Source organism: Giraffa tippelskirchi, chromosome 8 (genome assembly GCF_054371585.1).
Source record: "Giraffa tippelskirchi isolate mGirTip1 chromosome 8, T2T-mGirTip1v1.2.pri, whole genome shotgun sequence".
NCBI classification, from domain to species: Eukaryota; Metazoa; Chordata; class Mammalia; order Artiodactyla; family Giraffidae; genus Giraffa; species Giraffa tippelskirchi.
In genome coordinates this window covers 129,141,795-129,162,831 of record NC_137282.1, presented here as the reverse complement: position 1 = coordinate 129,162,831, position 21,037 = coordinate 129,141,795, and the positions used below count along the sequence as shown (strand labels likewise).

General features: G+C 40.4%; 1 protein-coding gene across 4 annotated transcripts in view; it reads right to left on the bottom strand.

Moving 5' to 3' along the window:
- DNAH8 (dynein axonemal heavy chain 8) overlaps positions 1-21,037 on the bottom strand; it is a 326,388-nt gene that overhangs the window by 220,452 nt on the left and 84,899 nt on the right. For all 4 annotated transcript variants that reach the window (XM_081523221.1, XM_081523219.1, XM_081523218.1 and 1 more), the window contains 3 exons: positions 12,253-12,388; positions 8,911-9,029; positions 5,640-5,746 (listed from right to left, as the gene is read on the bottom strand). In XM_081523221.1, coding sequence (XP_081379347.1) covers positions 5,640-5,746; positions 8,911-9,029; positions 12,253-12,388 — 362 coding nt within the window. The remainder of the gene's footprint in view (positions 1-5,639; positions 5,747-8,910; positions 9,030-12,252; positions 12,389-21,037) is intronic.

The window sequence follows — 21,037 nt, the reverse complement described above, 5'->3', positions numbered from 1 at the left end:
TGTAAACTTTCCATAGAAAGAAATGCTATCATTACTGAAAAACTACACCTCCGTTCATAACAGAGGATCAATGGTTCCCAGGTAAACATATTATTGCAAGGAACTCTTTGAACTAGAAGCGAGCAAACAAACAAAGGAAAAAACCTCTACTTCTTAGTCTCACTGTAAAATTCAAGATGCATAGACTGTATTTGAAAAGGTACAATCTGAGAAAAAGAGTTTTATAAAGTATAATCAAGCAGCTGAACTAACAGAAGCAATGGACAGCATACTAGATTCTTCAGTGACTTATTTGACAAACTAGAGGATTAGCTTAAGGAATTCTCCAATCAGTCCCATGCAAAATATGAGACATACATTACTTAAGGAAAGGGTAATAAAGATAAGTTTATCCTCCACTTAGTGTACCACAGGTGCTTTTCCAAGCACTTTTCCATAAATTGAAGTATTTCATGCTCACATTAACTCTTGACACAGATCCCATGATTATTATTTCCTTATTGTAGGTGAGGAAACCAAGGCAGAGAGAGATTAAGTAACTCACAGAGGGTCACTCAGCTCAGAGACGCTCTACTACCTAGGATCCACTGTGGAAACCCTACATACAGTAAATGTAAGCATAGCCCTTCTCAAATCTTAAGAATACACTTATTTTTTCACCTTGAAAGTTTCTTTGTGTGCCTCAGGATTAATGGGGAAAAAACACACTTTCTGTGAATTTCCAGAATGAGTGGGGGAAATCCTGTAAGCAGCAAAAAACTGTTACTTAGAAGAGAAAATCAGATTAGCATCAGAAATCACATCTGAAAACAGAAACAAAAGAAGCCAGTGAAACAGTATTTGTGGAGTGCGAGAGAAAGAGGCTATGATCCAAGCTGACCAAATAGTCTTCACGGGTGCGGGAAAGAGATGTTTTAGACAAGGGAGGATTCTGCACTGGTATACTCATGTATGCCTCTTCAAAATCACAGAAGTACAGTTTCAAATTAACATGGAATTCTGAGTTCAGACTTCAAAAATACCTCCCTGTGCCAAGCACATCACAATCATGGACAGATCATGAAGGACCTGAAAATACTTAAACAGAAGGTTAGCATCACCATACACCAGGCAGGCATCAGAAACACACAGTAGCCTGGTCAGGAAACAAGCAGTGATAGTGGGACTTGGCCCCTGTGGACTATGGGGGGCTAAAGTAGTCCATGTGAGAGGGGACTCATCCAGGCTTGCTACCAGACACCAGACATTGAAGCGATGTTCCCCCACCTGTAAAGACAGGCAAAACAACATGTTTGCCAACCTCCTGCCCGCAGCTGCAGCTTTTCCAAAAGATGTTTTCACCTGGGGTGAAAAGAGCGAATCCACAGCACCCTCATTTTGCCACTAAGCCGAGCCACCCATGTGTTCCCCACGGAACCTGCCACGTCCCAGCATCTCTGCAGGGGATACATAACTGTGAACAAATGTGACCCAGACCTGCACTCAAGGTGCCAAGGGTCATGGGGAGACAAGAGAAACACACAAAAGGAAGGAGGGAGAAACAAACGAAAACGACCAAAGAAAAACTCTCACTCAAGGAGAGTCTACAAATAAATTCCAATACGCATGCCTAAGCCTAACGTAAAGAAAGAGGACTAAAGACATCAATAATTGAAATAAAACCTCACTCCAGATAAAGTTTAATGTATAGAAGTATGACAAACTCAAATATAAATATATTAAGGATGTTCAAAGAGATAAATGAAGCCATCTTCCAAAAAGAAATAAATTGCTAAACTAAAAAGGCAAGAATGATACAGTATCTAGAGGATAAGGACAAAATATCAATTGAAATATTTAAGATACAGTAGATGAGACCACCTTTAGGCTAGATACTGAGATACTTGACAATGATGTAGCCCAGAAAGGCAAAAAGGATGAAATATATGATAGCGAGGAGACAGGAAAGACAGACTGACATGCCCCAGCATGAGAGATGGCCAAATAACCACGGTGCCAGCAACAGTTCTGGTTTAAGTCCACCCTGAATCTTCATCTAGATAGTGCCTCTTCACTCAAAAGTGTGTCCGAGGTGGAACGATAGATTATGTGGTCAACCTACTCAACATTCAGCTACAGGAGTTCCATATCAAGAGAATGAAGAGACTATCTCAGAAGCAATAACTCAAGAGGAAATTGCTGAGGATTTTCCAGGATTAAAGAACACTACAAGTCATCAAACAGAAAGTACACTCTGAGAATAGAGCATGACTAAATAAAGACAAATCCACCCCAGGAAAGGAAGCTGCAGAACATCAAGGATAAAAAAACAATTTTCAGTTAGACTCACTGCACACTTCTCATCAGCAACAATATATGTCAGGAAAAAATGAAGAAATACTTTCAAAGTGCTGAGAGAAAAACAAAAGTTTTTTATACAGCCAAATTGGTTCAGACTTAAAATGAAGACTAAGAGAGTTTACATCTCACCCACGCTTTACTGAGGAAACATAGGTATAAAATAAATACACAAGAACCTGGAGATTTTAATAAAATATTCCTGTAAATATATTATTTTATAGTGTTCAAAAAATAGGTAAAAGCAAAACATCACACAGCAATTATAAAGTTCATGCCAAACCTTTTGTAGTTAGAGATAAGATGAGAAAACTGAAAAAAATATAGACAGTGCTTTTTAAAAAACAGAGATAAATATATGTATTCTAAATTTGAAGGTAACTACTTAAAGGATTGAAGTATAGGAAAGAGGATAAAGGGGGAAATTATCCATCCCAAGGATAACAGATAATAAATGAACCAAGGAAAAAGGATAGCAAGAAACTACAATGTCATAAATTAACTGTAACTATATCAAAAAATCCAAAAATATAAGTCAATTAAAATCCATTAAATGGCAGAGATAATGAGATTAAATAAAAATAATCAAGTATATAATCCTTTTAAGAGGTAAAACAAAAAACTTTACAGGAAAAAAAATGAAATGAAGGGATAGAAAAAGATATACCTAAAAATCTGGGAAAGTAAAATTAACAACAGACCAAAAAGAATGAGAAATCAGGATTAATATGGATAAAGAGGCTCATCAAAAAAAAAAAAATAAAGCATTCTAGCAGACTTCACTATATGATGTCACATGCACCTAGCCACATAGCCTTAAAAGATATAAAATGAGAACTGACCAAAACAGAAGGAAAAATCGACAGCTTCACAATCACATTGGGAGATCTGAATAGTGCAATTTAATTAAAATTTAGCAATGAATAACCAAGGAATAAACCTAGCAAAAATGTACAAGACTTTTACACAGAGAATTAAAAAACTTTATTGAGAAATATTTTAAAAATGAAAAATAAATGGAGAGGTAATCTATGATTCTGAATGGAAGACTCCATATAGTAAGGATGCTAATTCCCTCCAAATTTACCTATAGATTCAATGTAATTTAAATAACTATCCCAAAAGAAAAATTTTCTTTTTTAACTAATTAACTATACGGGAAAGAAATACTGGTCTCCTACTTTACACTAAACACAAAAATAAATACCATGTGGATTAAACCCCTAACTGTAAAAGATAAAACTTTAAACTTTCAGAAGACATGATGTAGAGAAAAATTTCATTTAAAAGGCATAGAAATCACAAATAACTAAGGAAAAGATTGATAAATTTGAATTTAAACTTAACAAAGAATACCATAAATAGAACAAAAAGGCACAACTGAGATAAGATACCTGCTATATCAACAAAGTAATGTATGGATGTGAGAGTTGGACGGTGAAGAAAGCTGAGCGCTAAAGAATTGATGCTTTTGAACTGTGGTGTTGGAGAAGACTCTTGAGAGTCCCTTGGACTGCAAGGAGATCCAACCAGTCCATCCTAAAGGAGATTAGTCCTGGGTGTTCATTGGAAGGACTGATGAAGCTGAAACTCCAATACTTTGGCCACCTCATGCAAAGAGTTGACTCACTGGAAAAGACCCTAATGCTGGGAAGGATTAGGGGCAGGAGGAGAAGGGGACGACAGAGGATGAGATGGTTGGATGGCATCACCGACTCGATGGGCATGGGGTAAACTCCAGGAGTTGGTGATGGACAGGGAGGCCTGGAGTGCTGTGATTCATGGGGTCGCAAAGAGTCAGACATGACTGAGCGACTGAACTGAACCGAACTGTACTGAATATATTGAGACTATTCATGAATAAATCCAATCACATAGTAAAACAGACAGAAGGAAGGAAGGAGGTTGGGAAGGAGGAAGAAGGGAAAGAAGGAACTAGAAAAGGGACGGGAAGGAAAGGAAAAAGAAGGAAAGACAAATTTTTAAAAAAAGAAAGCACAAATGGCTCATAAACATAAAAATATGTTTAACTTCATCAGTAACCAGGAAAGTGATCATTTAAATGCCAGTGAGATGCCATTTTACACCTATACACACTGGCAAGAATTGTTTAATTGACGAAATCAACTATGTGCAAGGATGAGGAGCCATGGGCACTCTCATGCTAGACTCGTTGCTGCTGTTGTTCAGTTGCTAAGTTGTGTCCAATTCTTTGCAACACCATGGACTATAGCACAACAGGCTCCTCTGTCCTCCACTATCTCCCAGAGTTGGCTCAAATTCATGTCCACTGAGTTGGTGATGCTATCTAATCATCCCTTCCTCCGCTGTCCCTTCTCCTTTTGCCTTAAATCTTTCCCAGCATCAGGGTCTTTTCCAATGAGTTGGCCCTTTGCATCAGGTGGCCAAAGTATTGGAGCATCAGCTTCAGCATCAGCCCTTCTAGTAAATATTCAGGGTTGATTTCCTTTAGCATTGACTGGTATTGATCTTCATGCTGTCCAAGGGACTCTCAAGAATCTTCTAGCACCACAATTCAAAAGCATCAATTCTCTGGCACTCAGCCTTCTTTATGGTCCAACTCTCACATCCATACATGACTACTGGTAAAACCATAGCTTTGTCTATGCAGACCTTTGCTAGCAAAGTGATGTCTCTGCCTTTTAATATGCTCTCTAGGTTTGTCATAGCTTTCCTTCTGAGGAGCAAGAATGCTAGGCACTGCCTGGTAGAGTGAGGAGTGCACACATCCCAGGGCCCAGCCATCCCACTCAGCAGATGCAGCCCGAGATAGGCACAAGAGTGTTCACAACAGCCCTAACTGCAAACATCCCAAACGATCACCACCAGTAAAACTGATAAAACAGACTGTGTACACTCTGGCTAAATAGAAGTGAAGATAAATTATATCAGCATAAATGCATCTCAAAAACAATACTGAACACAATTCAAACAGTCAAAATTAAACAATACAAAAATGGGGTAAATTGTAAAAAGAAAAGCAAAACAAGACAATGATAAACATGAAGTTCCAAACAGAGGCTACCTCTGTGTGAGCAGAGAAGGGACCAGTAAGGGGACTGTAGTGTTCACTGTTCTTTGTTCTTGGCCTGGTTGCTAGGAATATGGTTGTTCACTTATCACTGTTCTTATAATATTACACATTTGTTTTTATACAGTATTTTCATAAGTGCCATGTTTTAAATTTTATAACTTTTAAAATTAATGAATAAAAATTAAAAGTGCTTAAGCATTGTGCTGTGATAGTATTACCAGACATATTTAGGGTATTTTCCACTTGCCTGGCAACAAATATTCTTCTTTTCATTGTGTCCAAAGATAACCGTGTAGCTTTTTGAAGACTGTCTAGTAATTGATGAGAGAAAAAAGCGTAGACCTCTTTACATTCCTATAAAGAGAAATCATTAAATTTGGTACAAAAAATCTAACACCCCCAAAGCAATAATACAATGTTAGAAGTGACATGCAAAAGATGAAATAAACTTTACAATTTCAATTATATTATAAAAATAAATTCAACACTACATTACTGTTTTATTTTTTAAAACAAGTAAGAATATATGAAAAATGTGCTTTCATAAACACCCCAGCAAATTAGAAGGTGTTACTCCAAAGCCAAACTTCAAAAACAGTTAATTGAAAATAATCCTGGTTTGCTCAATATTCAACAATTCACTCAACAAAACTGAAGCATTTAGGGGTGTGTACTTCTCAATGCTTACAGGTGTGGACACAGGAGGATATTTAGTCTCCAACCTCAGAAGCCTCAGTTTGGTGAATAAATACGTTTTAAAATGCATAAGTTTGGTGAATAAATACGTTTTAAAATGCATAAGGACTTCACTGGCCAACCAGCAGTGGGGACTTTGTGCTTCCACTGCAGGGGGTGTGGGTTCAATGCCTGGTCAGGGAACTGGGATCCCACATGCCACACCATGCAGTCAAATAATAATAATAATAAATTATTAAAGTCAGTGGCTGACTTTATTTTGGGGGGCTCCAAAATCACTGCAGATGGTGACTGCAGCCATGAAATTAAAAGACGCTTACTCCTTGAAAGGAAAGTTATGACCAACCTAAATAGCATATTAAAAAGCAGAGACATCACTTTGTCAACAATGGTCTGTCTAGTCAAGGCTATGGTTTTTCCAGTGGTCATGTATGGATGTTAGAGTTGGACTATAAAGAAAGCTGAGCACCAAAGAATTGATGCTTTTGAACTGTGGTGTTGGAGAAGACTCTTGAGAGTCCCTTGGACTGCAAGGAGATCCAACCAGTTCATCCTAAAGGAAATCAGTCCTGGGTGTTCATTGGAAGGACTGATGTTGAAGCTGAAACTCCAATATTTTGGCCACCTGATGTGAAGAGCTGACTCATTTGAAAAGACCCTGATGTTGGGAAAGATTGAAAGCAGGAGGAGAAGGGGATGACAGAGGATGAGATGGTTAGATGGCATCACCGACTCAATAGACATGGGTTTGGGTAAACTCTGGGAGTTGGTGATGGACAGGGAGGCCTGGCATGCTACGGTTCAGGGGGTCGCAAGGAGTCGGACATGACTGAGCAACTGAACTGAACCGAACTGAGTAATAATAAAAAAGCTGCCTTTAAAAAAATGTGTGACAACCAAATGTATGGGATGAAACTTCCACCGTCTTGGCACCATGGTTTGCCCCTCTCTGTCAGCCCTTCTTTCCCTGCAGCAAAGTAGCAGCCATACTTATTGGTCAGAGCACAGAATAAATATTGAGCCTGGGCAGGTGTCTGGGCACCACGTCTTGCTTCACAGAGGCCCACACCCACGGCCAGACTCTGGCCACACTGTTCCTGTCCACCCTATGCCCTGCCCCCCACTGAGACTGGGTGGGCCAGTTAGGCTGAGTTGGTTCAGAAGGGAGGCCTGTCAGGTGTTAACAAAGAGGAATATGATCGGAGTTGGTCAAGCACCAGGCTACAGCACAGGCAGGATATCATGAGATGTTTACATTAGACCACTGTGGAAGCGATGTGGAAGATGGATTTGAGAGGCAGAGGCTGCTGAGGAGGTGCCCGCCCTGATGCAGCTCCAAGTGATCCCGCAGCTCCAGAGGCTCGGATGGTACTCAGTATGGTACTCAGTCTTGCTCTCAGGACCCCAGCCAGTGTCGCAAGGAATGCAGTTGGAAGTGAAGGACTCTCCAGCTGCCTCCCACTGACTGATAGTGGCTGCCTAGTGTCTGGTGCTGAGAAGCAATCCACAGCTAAAATCTAGACTCAGCAGGAAAGTGTTTCCCAATCAAATAGTTATACCATTCTTGAGTCAGAAGGTGAAAATGAAACACGTGTGCTGTTTATTTCCAAAACTGTGTTGGAGTGTGGGTTGTGTGTGTGTGTGTGTGTGTGTGTATCTGTATCAGTTGTGTCCAACTCTTGAAACCTCATGGTCTATAGCCCACTGGGCTCCTCTGTCCATGTTATTTTCCAGGCAAGAATACTGGAGTGGGTTGCCATTTCCTCCTCCAGAGGAATCTTCCCGACACAGGGATCAAACCCATGTCTCTTGCATTGCAGGCAGATTCTTTACCACTAGCACCACTTGTGTGGCTTAGAGAGTATAAAAGCAAGTAAAATGGAGAAAGAATGAAAAGATGGGTATGGAGGGTTAAAAAAATTAACGGGGGACTTCCCCAGTGGTCCAGTGATTAAAAATCTGCCTTCCAATGCAGGGGACATGGGTTTGATCCGTGGTCGGGGAACGAAGATCCCGCAAGCTGCAGGGCAACTAAGCCTGCTTATCGCAACTACAGAGAGCTCTAGAACCCTCTTACCACAACTAGAGAGTCTGTGCACCACGACGAAAATCCCAGGTGACACAAGTAAGACCCGACCCAGCGAAATAAATAAATATTAAAGAAAAAGAAACCTGATGGCAGCAGGAGAAATCAGGAATTAGTACAAACATGGCAGTGGCATTCAGAGTTGATGAACGGCCAGAAGGCCTAAGAAGGATGGAGAGTCCCAGTGTCTCCTCAGTTTCCAGTCTCAACACGTCTCAGTGTAACTTCAAACTCTGCCCACCTGGGGTTTCTCCTGCAGGGGAGTCCACAGGATATCCACAGTGCTTATAAAAAATGCAGATCCCTGGACCCCAGGTGAACCAAAGTCTGGTCTTGCAGTACTGGTAACTCCATTAAAAACAGTAACTGAGACCAAAGTTCTCCGTCCTGAGTCAAATGGATGGGCACTATGGTCCCAGATGTGACATTTACTACATAAGAAAACATGGTCAGTCACAACGGGGGCAATAGCTATATAAACTATAATTGACAGAATCACATTAAAAACAGATGATATTGGGGGAAAAACTGTAAGGACTGCTGTAGCTTGTCAGATTCCACAGTGTAGGATAGAAAATTATATTTTCTGGATTTTGTTATAAATCCACACAGACAGACTGCAGAACTGCCTGGGGGGGCGGGGGGGGGCGCGGGGAGGGAAACACCATTTGGGATTATCTCCAATCCTATGAGTCATAATTCTGTGAAATTCCATGAGGTTGTTTCACAATAATACCTTCTTAAATTCATCTTCTTTATCATCTTTAACATCAGCCTCAGGTACAATATTAGCATCATAATCAGTGCTTTCACCATCTTCTGCCTCACTTCCAAAAACAACGTGCTTTCTCAGCTCTGTAGAAAAGATAAAACAAGAATAGAACATTTAATACTTAGCATTTGGTTTATTCTATGCGACCAAACCTTCTTAGGAAGCTCCTTCTTTAAAAAATTCTTAATCAAAAATTTAAAAATTTGTTCCTGGGGGAATCACCCTTGAATTCAATTTAAATCAAGTACACTCTTCAAATACACTCTCAGTATCAGAATTAAAGAACATTTAAAGAGGGCTCTACATGTTAGCTTTCTAAAATATCTGTTTAAGTTTTGACTTTGCTATCCTAACAAGCTGATATGTTCGTGTTTTTGATACTTTTGATGAAAACGACTTAAACTAAGTGAAAAATCTCTAGGAGAAAGAAGACATGCTATGGGTACTTATTTAAGCTCTGAGGTTTTTTTGTTTGTTTGTTTTTTTAAAGCATACAAATTTATTTAATATAAGTTTTACATGACACAAGAGATTTCAAAAGGAAATTAAGATCCAAAGAAGTGATTAAACTTGTAGGGTTTCACACTAGGTTCGATAAAGAATAGAAAATCATAGGAAAAAATGTGATAGGACTACAGGTAGTAAACTGTGGGGATTTACCAAGGCCTATTCATTCTGTACTTTGGCCACCTGATGCGAAGAGCTGACTCATTGGAAAAGACCCTGATGCTGGGAAAGATTGAGGGCAGGAGGAGAGGGGACGACAGAGGATGAGATGGTTGGATGGCATCACCGACTCAGTGGACATGGGTTTGGGTGGACTCCAGGAGTTGGTGATGGACAGGGAGGCCTGGCGTGCTGCAGTTCATGGGGTCGCAAAGAGTCGGACACGACTGAGCGACTGAACTGAACTGAACTGATTTGTTCTGATTCCTCTCAGCATCCTCCCATCTTTGAAAATAAAGATGCTCCTTTCCTCTCTGGGTACATGGAAGCCTCTCAGATGAGGACCTTACGATCTGGGGAGAAAATAGAGGTTGGAGAGTCCTTCCCTTACCACCTGGAGTGGCTCAGATGGTAAAGAAACTGCCTGCCTGGGTCAGGAAGATTCCCTGGAGCAGGAAATGGCAACCCACTCCAGTATTCTTGTCTAGAGAATTCCATGGACAGAGGAGACTGGTGGGCTACAGTCCATAGGGTCACAAAGGGTCGGACACAACTGAGTGACTAACATTTTCACTTTCCTGCACCACCACCTCTCAAATTCCTTTAGCTTAAAATATTCAATATGCACAGTAGCACATTTGGGGGTGGTATGTTCTGAGCCCCAACATTTCTCTCCTAACTTACGCTTTCCATTCTTTCATTTCCTTTCCCTTATTCTTTCTATAGTATGCCGTGCTACTAGAGGGGGGGTTCTGTAAACTTCTACTCCCCCCTCAGTCTTCTCCACACGCTCCCTGTGCCCCACCTAAGGAATCTTAAGACTTGTTAATTCGATTACTATATTGATGCTACTTTTCCAGCAACTTTGCTTCATAGGTGGGATGAGCCCCTGTGTTTCCCCCAAAAAGCAAAGCTTTCTTCCAACAGTTTCAAATTTATCCCTTGCAAAAACTTCTCACATTTAGGAACTTTGGTGCAGAATCTTACAAGTGGATCATAACTGGCTGTAACTTATTAAAGAAACACATTTAACATTTCTAGCAGTAAGTGAACATGGGAAAATATTAACAACTTTTAACTAAAAATAATGGTTTGTTTGGTCTCTGGGTCATGAAGATCCCCTGATGAAGGGACTAGCAACCCACTCCAGTATTCTTGCCTGGGGAATTCCATGGACAAAGGAGACTGGCAGGCTAGTCTGTGGGGTCGCAAAGAGTGAGACACAACTGAGCCACTAACACTTTCACACACACACGATGGTTTTCCCTTCAAATTAAAACTACAAATTATTTATATTTATTACCTAAACTCCCCTCAGTAAATATATTATTTTCAGCACTTCTTACAGGTCTTACACATTTAGGAAAGCAAAATGTATTTTATATATTAAACAATTTGTTTACTGAATTAAATTGAAGTTTTTACTGAACAAAAATGTCCATTTTCACCTACTTTTTCCCTTATTGCTGGGAAGGGATATTTGCCTGCACATGGCTTGCTCCTCCACCTGTCCACCTGTCCTTAACTTACAGTTCTTAACTTTCCATTGACTAGGTCTCAAAAAACAGCTGATTTTTGAAGGCACAGCACAAACCCATTAATTAATTCCTATTGTGTGGGCTCTCTCTATATTCACAAGAACATTTTGGAATAGAAGAGCCTGAAAAGGATATTACAGAAATAATTTTTAAATGTTTATTTTAACAAATAAAAGAGAAGTAAATCATTTATAAACTTGAGTTTTAGCTAAGATCACTCGTGTGTGTGTGCGCATTCAGTCATGTCTGATTCTTTGCAAGCTCATGGACTGTAGCCTGCCAGGCTCCTCTGCCCATGGGATTTTCCAGCCAAAAATACTGGAGTGGGTTGCCATTTCCTCCTCGAGGGAACCTAGGGATTGATTCAACCTAGGGATTGAATCCATGTCTCTGGCATCTCCTGCATTAGCTGGTGGAGTCTTAACCACTGTAAGCTCAGAGTTTCTCATCCTCAGCACTACTGACTACTTTCTTTGTTGTTGGGGGCTGTCCTGTGCAATGGAGGATGTTCAGCAGCATCTCTGCCCTCTACTCAGATGCCCTCTGTCATGCAGTGTGACAACCAGCATGGTAGAATGAATACATAAAAAAGAAAAAGTGAACATAGCAGGCCAGAGACTGCTATCCATGTTAAGTCCTGCTTGCAAGGATGGTCCTTAACAGGTGTCTGGGAATTTGGATTTGGGGCTTCCCAGGTGGCTCAGTGGTACAGAATCTGTCTGCCAATGCAGGAGACATAGGTCGATCCCTGAGTAGGGAAAATCCCCTGGAGAAGGAAATGGCGACCCGCTCCAGTATTCTTGCCTGGGAAAACCCATGTGCAGAGAAACCTGGTGGGCTACCGTCCATGGGGTGGCAAAAGAATCAGACATGACTTACCAACTATACAACAATGACAACCTGGATTTCAGAGGGGTGCCCACCATTCCCTAACTCCTAAAAAGGGCTCACTGTGCCTACACTGTGCAAACTGCATGGTTTATGCTGAACACCTGATCTCCTTCCCAGAGTCTGGAATTTTGGTACACGCTAAGCACAGGGGGCCTTCTTGAGAGCATATCTGTAGCACTTGTGATTCAAACATTTTAATCAGTCGCGTTACCTGGTAAGTGTCTTGCTCCTTTCCCACTGTACTTAACTTCATAAATAGTCTCAAATATTGATATAAGTTCTTTGACAGCTTCTTCTACATGCTTACTTTTGCGGTTTAGAACTTCAGCCCATTCTTTTGTGTATGTCTATTAAATAAAGAAATGACTATTAACTTCCAGATACTTAAAACTACTATGAAGCTTCTTAATACGACTTTAATTTGTCAAATTCTAATTAATGCTATTTGAAAATACCTAGAGAGAGTGGCCAGTAGCATAACGATTCAGACTCCAAACTGTCAACAGCTAAAAGCAGCCTGAGAAACCTGTTAAGTCTCAAGCGAGGAAAAGGAGGAGAAAGAATAAAAATTCAAAGTTGTTTTGTTTTGTTTTTTGGCCATGCCATGAAGCATACAGGATCTTAGTTCCCTGATCAGGAATGGAACCTGTGCCCCCTGCAGTGGAAGAATGGAGTCTTAACCACTGGACTGCCGGGGAAGTGCCAAATTCAAAGTTTTTTACCTTACCTGATTCAATCACTCATAGAGATCTACACTCACATTCATATGAGTAAAAAGAAGGAAGCTGAAGATGTAAGAGAGATAAAGATGTCACAAGTGGAAAGTGAGAAATGGTTTTAAAAAACGACAATCCAAAGTGTTGTTTTGAGATTCAAATGAGACAAGGTTTTAACTGAGCATCGTGTTGTATGCCAGGCATCAATTTAAGAGCTTTATGTGTATGAACTCTTTAATTAAACGACAACCTCTTGGGATAGGTAATATTATTGTCCCAATTTCACAGATAAGAAAACTGAGTCTCGGAAAGAATAAAAAATTTGCCCAAGGTCACACAGTGGGTGGTAAGAATAGGGGTTTGAAACCAGCTTTGTGTGATTCTAAAAGTCGGTGCTTTTTGCCTTTTGAATGTTTCTAATAACAAATGCTTTAGGAAGAAACTGAGAACTAGTTAAATCCAGAAAAGAAAACTGGCTTATAAAATTGAACAAGCCTTTTGACATACACTGTCCATGCATTTTAGAAAAGAGAAAAGTAAATGGTAGCAGCCAACTTGGCCCTTTAAAATCACTTTTGCGAAGGAGCCCGAGCCTATCTACGCAAATTCTCTCCAGACAAGCTTTGGGAGATTCCGTAGTCTCCTTGCACAGCTCTCAGGCGTTCCTCTCTTGGCTACTAGATTGAGAGAGAGAGACTTCTAAGCTTGTCCCCCAGATTTATACCACCTCACCTGTATTTGAAACCATCTTCATCTTTTCTCAACCTCAGGGGAAATGATGTTCCTCCTCTTACCGAAAGATAGTCTCCCTTCCCTCCTATCATCACTAACTCTTCAGACCTCATTCCTCCATTCATTCACTCCACCCTTTCTAATTTATTCAACACACTATTAAACTTTGGAATGCAATGGAGGCTGAGAGCCACTTCAGTCCAGCAGGGAAAACAAGTGTTAAGCAAGTAGACACAATTCCAGCTGATCACAGAAGAAGGGACACACCTGTTTATATACACACATCTTCTACTTGCTTTGAAATCCTCTAAGGAGACACAGGAGACTCAGGTTCGATCCCTGGGTCGAGAAGATCCCCTGCAGGAGGAAATGAAAACCCATTCCAGTATTCTCATCTGGAAAGTCCCATGGACAGAGGAGCCTGGTGGGCTACAGTCCATGGGGTTGCAAGGGAGTCAGACACGACTGAGCACACATATACACATGCACGAGGAAGGAAACAAACTACTAGTTAAACATGACAGATTAAACACATGTTTATTTTGGCACTCCCCTGGAAACCTCTACAAAATAATATAAAGTCATCTTTTATGTTAAAAGAATATGCTCACAAGAATAAATGGGAGGATGCCATGGAAATTCCTCTGTATGTCTTCAATACCATATAATAATGAAATTAATGGTATTTGACAATTGGTGCTAGTACAAATGAATATCCACTTGCAAAATAATGAAACTGGATCCTCACACCACACACAAAAACTAACTCGAATCACAGATCTAAACGTGACGGCAAAAATCATAAAACTTTCAAAAGAAAACATAAGCGTGTATCTTCATGAACTTGGATAAGGCGAAGTTTTCTTTGATATTTGACACAAAAGCAGAGCAGTGACAACAGAAACAGGTGAAATGGGCATCATCAAAATTTAAAACTTTGAGGCTTCAAAGGATACCATCAAGAAAGTGAAAAGACAACCCACAGAATGGGAGAAAAACTTTGCAATCTGATAAGGGGTTAGTATCCAGAACATACAAATAACTATTACAACTAAAAAATAAAAAGTCAGATAACCCAATTTTAAAATGAACAAAGGATTTGAATAGACATTTCTAATACCACTTCATACCTACTAAGAAGGCAACAATCAAAAAGATGAATAGTAAGTGTTGGCAAGGGTGTAGAGAAACTGGAACCCTCACATACTGCTGACGGGAATGTAAAATAATGCAGCCAGTTTGGAAAAGTCTGACTGTTCGTCAAAAGGCTGAACATGTACTTAACACATAACCCAACAATTCCACTCCTAAATATATGCCCAAGAGAAATGAAAATATGTCCCTGCAAAAACTTGTACATTTATGTTCACAGCAGCATTATTCATAAAGGCCAAAAAATGAGAATCCAAATGTCCATCAACTGATGAATAGATAACTAAAACATGGTCCGCCCACAGAACGCACTATGATTCAGCAGCAAAAAGAAATGTAGTACTGATACGTGGGACCATATGAATGAACACTGAGCTAAGTCAAAAAAGCCAGTCACAATATACCACATACCATATGATTCCTTCTGTAAGAAATGTCTACAGTAGGCAAATCTATGGAGACAGGAAGCAAATTAGTGGTGGCCTAGGGCTGGGAGGGTTGAGAGAAAATTATAATGACTGCTAATGAGTATGGGATTTCTTTTGGGGAGATGAACTGTTCTAAAATTGATTGTGGTGACAGCTGCACAGTTCTGTCAATATATTAAAACTACTGAATTGTACGAGGTTTTTTTTTTCTTTTGGCTGCGCCACATAGCTTACCAGATTTCAATTCCCCAACCAGGGATCAAACTCATGCTTCCTGCAGTGGGAAGCACAGAGTCCTAACCACTGGATCGCCAGGCAGTTCCCAAGTTGTACACTTTAAATGGGTGAATTATATTTCAATAAATTTGTCAAAAAAACAATAGCTAGTGCCAGAAATAACTGGAAGCAGGAATTGAGGGGAATGGAGCAGGGAAAAGGGAAATGGGAGAGTTAAGGCAGCTTGAGTGAGCATTTGTAGAAGTTTAGTTTTTGTTTGCTGGCAAGAAAAGAGGGAGAATATATTCGACTACTCAGGGACGGGGTCCCCTAGAGAGGACAAAGCTGAAGATCTAGAAGAAGGAAGACTGGTGGAGTCAGGCTGCCAAGAACAAGAAGGCGTGGACTCCAGAGCCCACGTGTAGGACCTCAATTATGGAAAGAGGTGAGAACTTTCTCCACGGAACCCGAAGGAAGGAAGAGTTGGATGCAGAAGTCAGCAATGCACCAAGAGCTCTGGGATTGTGCAAACTAATTCCGGAAACTACAAATAATTCCTGCAACTCTGTGAAGTCCAGCTTGGGAGACAGCCCAGGTGCAGGTTATTCTCCGTTTGCCTCCTGCAACCCATTCCTAGCTCTTCTCTGCTCTGCCCTGTGCAGAGGGAAGCTGCCTTCTGGGGCTCCCTGATTCTCTGACTTCCGGTTGGGTTTGACCCAGTGGGACACACCAGCAGAAAATAGGAGAGCAGGAGAGGAGGGTACCTCCCACTCCCTCCTTGGCAGAGGAGGGTGGGGCTGCATCTCTGGTAGAAGCTGTGTCTCTTCACAAATTCAGCTCCTACGGGATGAGCCCCTTCACGTGGTTCTAGTTCTCGCTGGACTCTGAAAGCACTCTCTCCTCCTTTGGCACCTTCAGCCCCAGCAGTGCTGATGCCTTTCACCCTTGAGACTCCTGGAGTGTCTCACCTTGCTGGGATCTACACCGATACGGTCCCACACACAATAATCAGCCCCATCCTAGTTCCTGAACCCCGATCAAAGAACTCACATCTGATCCTTGCTATGAATTAGGTCATCTCAGATAACCATGACAGCTCATACTGTCAAGAAAGCCAGGAGTAAGAAACTTAGATGTACACATTCCACTGCAAAGAAATTTCCAGTGGCACAGCTATCCTCTTTAACAAGTGGCAAAATAATGCCATGAGATAACAGACTCACAGAAACTGCCTCCATATGATGTCACTACCAGTTGGGTAATGCCCAACTTTGTGAGATGCCTCACAAAGCAAGGCATCTTTTCCTGATAAGGACCATATCTCTTCATGAGCAGAACAGCTAGTCCTTGAAGATTAATAAGACCATTCTCACAGCTGAATGAAACAGACTGCAGTGCCAAGGAGCATGCCAGGGATGAAATGGAAGGCAGTCAAACTAATTGTGTGAGCGGTTTTCTATTTTTAAAAATTGAGATATAATTCATACAACAGAAACTGACCCTTATAAAGTTCACAGTTCATTGATTTTCAGTATAGTCACAAAGCTGGGGAGCCATCACTGACATCTAATTCCAGAATGTTTTCATCATCCCCCAAAGAATCTCCCTATATCCATTAGCAGTCACTCCCCACAACTCTGGCAACCACTAATCTACTTTCTGTCTCTATGGAGCCAGGTTGATTTTGCGGATAGAATTTTTGATACCCTTTCACCTATTTCCCTGTGTTCTCCTATCTTAACTTGGATCATAATATTGCCCTGATTTCATATTCCATTTGTATATCTATCAATACACAGATATGTTGATCAGGGTCCAGCAAGGAAATACACGCCACTCCAGCTATTTTAATAGACAGAATGAGAGAATTAAATATTTAAAAAATTGGTTAAACAACTATTAAAGGATCAAAAGGGCAAAAAGGAACACAGAGGTCACAGAGAGTAATTGTAGGAGGCAGCTCCCATCCCCGGGCATGGTGGAGTCCAGGGAGGAGGGTGAAGTTATTGGAACCTGGTATTGGGAAGGGAGGGAGACACTTGGCTAGCGCTGCTGCCTCAGAAGCTCAGAGAGAGGCCCCTTGATGTTGGTATATCTGACAGACACATGAGGCTGATTCTGGAAAGGCCGGAGAACACTAGGACCTGGGGCTAACAGCCGCTGCCAGGGTAACGGTGTCAGCAACAGAGGGCAATACAAGAAAGAGGAAGCCTGTTTTCTCCTCCAGCCTCCTTCTATTACCTATAGTGCAAGCCTAAAGGGCAGCCAGCTGGCCAAGGATAAATGTAATTTGCAGAGTCCCAGCCCCAGCATCATAGAGTAGAAGGACTAATTGGAGGCTAACAGAAGATAGCTTTTAAATAATTAACATAATCTGTCCTATAACCACATCCTTATCTTAGATGTCCCAAGATAAGGAATACTTGCCACTACTGCAAATAAGCCCTGGTTCCCAATATGGTCTGAAACCACTGGTTAGTGCAAAATAACCTCACATCCCCCCAGATTAACATTATGTATGGCATGTTTCCAAAACTGATTTCTCTCCAAAGTGTTATCCAATGTGCTTTGTCATTACAAACCTTATTCTGTCTTCACCGTAATGGTCTCCCTAAGTCATAGGCTTGTGTGAAGGCAGCCCACGTGTTACTCGATCTTGGATCCCTCTAGGACATGTGACTGGGACACACTGACAAACAAGCTCTTCCAAGTTTCACCTCCTGTATCTTGACCGGGGCCACCCATGTAACCACCACATTCACACTTGGTCACCCTTTATCCTCATTTCCCTCATTTGGGTGATCTGCTTCTCCTTCTATGCACCTGAAAGTTCTGTGTTTATATGTTCAAAGAAAATTGTCTTTGGTAGTGTGAATTTCACCCGACTGAGAAGAGGACAGTGTCAGAACAGTTATATGTACACAGCAATAGAAATGATTTTCATTGTCAAGAGGACAAAATGAAAAAAATTAATGGAGAAATGTCCCTACTCCTTTGTACGCTGTTAGTTTATAAGTAAGACCTGGTATGAAGTACGTGGGCTTCCCTGGTAGCTCAGCTGGTAAAGAATCTGCCTGCAATGCAAGAGACCCTGGTTTGATTCCTGGGTTGGGAAGATCCCCTGGAGAAGGAAATGGCAACCCACCCCAGGATTCTTGGGCTTTCCTGGTAGCTCAGATGGTAAAGAATCTTCCTACAAAGTGGGAGACCTGGGTTCGATCCCTGGGTTAGAAAGATCCCCTGGAGAAAGGAACAGTTACCCACTCCAGTATTCTTGCCTGGAGAATTCCATGGACAGAGGAGTTTGGCAGCCTAGTCCATGGGGTTGCAAAGAGTCAGACACAACTGAGCGACTTTCACTTTCATAGTCAGATTCTAGGATGAGCGAGAAGGAAATGACAAGCTGTTACCCCTCATCCCCAAGCAGGGAACAGGAGACTTCTTTGGAAAACTTTAATTGCTGGAAAAAGACCTATGCAACATTTGAAGGAATCTTCCTCCTAAAATAACATGGAGCCCAGGAATACAGCAGACTCTATTTGCCAACCCAAGAAATACCACCCCAGGTATATTAGAGATGTAGAAATAATACTATAAAAACAGGTGAAAGCTAAAAATGAGTGCCATTCCTAGCACCTAGGATGTGATCTTCAAATATAATTTTCCACCATTAACACTGAAAGGCTAGCTGGAAAATTGAGTTATCCCAGATGTTGGGCAGGAAATGTACAAGATGAACTTAAGATTTCCAGTGGTTCCAGGAAGGAAGAAAGCTTTCAAAGACTACGGGACTCATATCAAAAACACAGAAGCCTGCCTGAAGAATTCCACTGGACAAAGATGATAAAATTTAAGTAGAAAAAAAATGGAAAAAAAATAATAATGACTTCCATGGACTGAATCCCTCAAATACATAATAATCCATATATTCATAATGATCTTTAAATAACTTAAACCTCAATGAGTACTTTAGAAGTTGCCAGTGAGCCAACTCATTATTTTGAAAACTAGTATATAAAAGGAAAACTGAAGCACTTGACTTGAATTTTCTATACAAACACTGTTTCATAGTAACCAACCAGGTAATGAAGGAAATTTCTTCTTTATAGAAGTATTTTATCCATAAATGCTGAAGTCAGAAAATCAACATTTTGCAATCTCTAGGCAACAATAATGGCCCTAGGCAGTAATAATCAAAGATTGCTAAACTCATCAGGAGAAAGGTTAGTGGGAAACTTTATAATGATGGATAAAGCTGACTGTATTTGAGCCCACTAATTAATCTTAAAATCACAAAAAGAGAAACAAGAATAAAATGTGCCTCCTGATGTGAAGCAATAGGAAGTACACAGTGAACTATTCTGTCAGGAAAAGCAAAAGTAATTGAACCTGAACTGAATCAATCCTCCAGAGCTAATTAAGATACATAGGAAATTCAAGGAACAGAGGACTAGGTCAACATGTTAAATCACACTACTGGGACTCCGCTGGTGTTTCAGTGGCTAAGACTTCACGCTTCCAATGCAGGGGCCCAGGTTTGATCCCTCACCAGGGAACTAGATCCCACATGCTCCATCTGAGAGTTCGCACGCCACAACTAAAGATCCTGTGTGCCACAACTCAGACCCAGTCCAGCCAAATAAAATACATAAATGATATACGTATATTTTAATTTTTAAAAATCACACTACTAGGATATGACAAGCAAAAGTCTAAAACATGGAAAATTCTATAGGACAAATGATCCCATTTCTTCAATAAATAAAGAGTATTAAAAGAAAGAAGAAGGCAAAAAAAAAAAACACCTTGAATAGACATTTCTCCAAAGAAATGTACAAATGGCCAACAAACACATGAAAAGATGCACAACATCAGCAATCATTAGGAAAAGGCAAATCAAAACCATAAGGAGACTTCACATCCATTCAGATTATTATGAAAAATGTTTTAATTTTCAAAAATGAAAAATAAGAACTGTCAGCAAGCAAGTAGAGAAATTGGAACCCTTGTTGTACACTGCTAGTGGGAAGGTAAAACAGTATGGCCACCATGAAAAATATTTGGTGATTTCTCAAAAGCTAAACATAGAATTACCACGTGACCAGTAATTCCACTCTGAGTATATACCTTAAAGAATTGAAAGTAGGGATTGATAATTACACACTAGTGCTTCATTCATAGTTAAAAGGTGGTAAGAACCCAAATGTCCACCAACAGATGAATGGATAAACAACATGTGGCATCTATATACCACAGAACATTTCAGCTCTAAAAAGGAACCAAATTCTGATACATGCTTCAATATGGATTAACCTTGAAAACATTATGCTAAGTGAAGTAACACAGACACAGAAGGGCAATATTGCATGATTTCACCTACATGAGATACTTAAAATAGACAAATTCATAAACATAGAAAGCAGAATAGAGGTTGCCAGGGGCTGGGTGGAGGGAAGGAAAATGGGAAGTCATTGTTTAATAGGTACAGAGTTCCTATGTAAGATGATAAAAAAATGTTCTGGAAATAGATGGTTTCAAAACACTGAATTTTACTTAATGCCACTGAACTATACATTATAAATGGTTAAAATTATAAAATTTGCACTATGTATATTTTACTGCAATAAAAAATTGCAAGCAAAGAAAGGGGAGATGGCAAAAAGAAACTTAAAAGATATGTGAATCAAATGCAATGTGTGCACCTAATTGGTTCCTAATTCAAATACACCAACTCTAAAAAGATAGTTTCTAC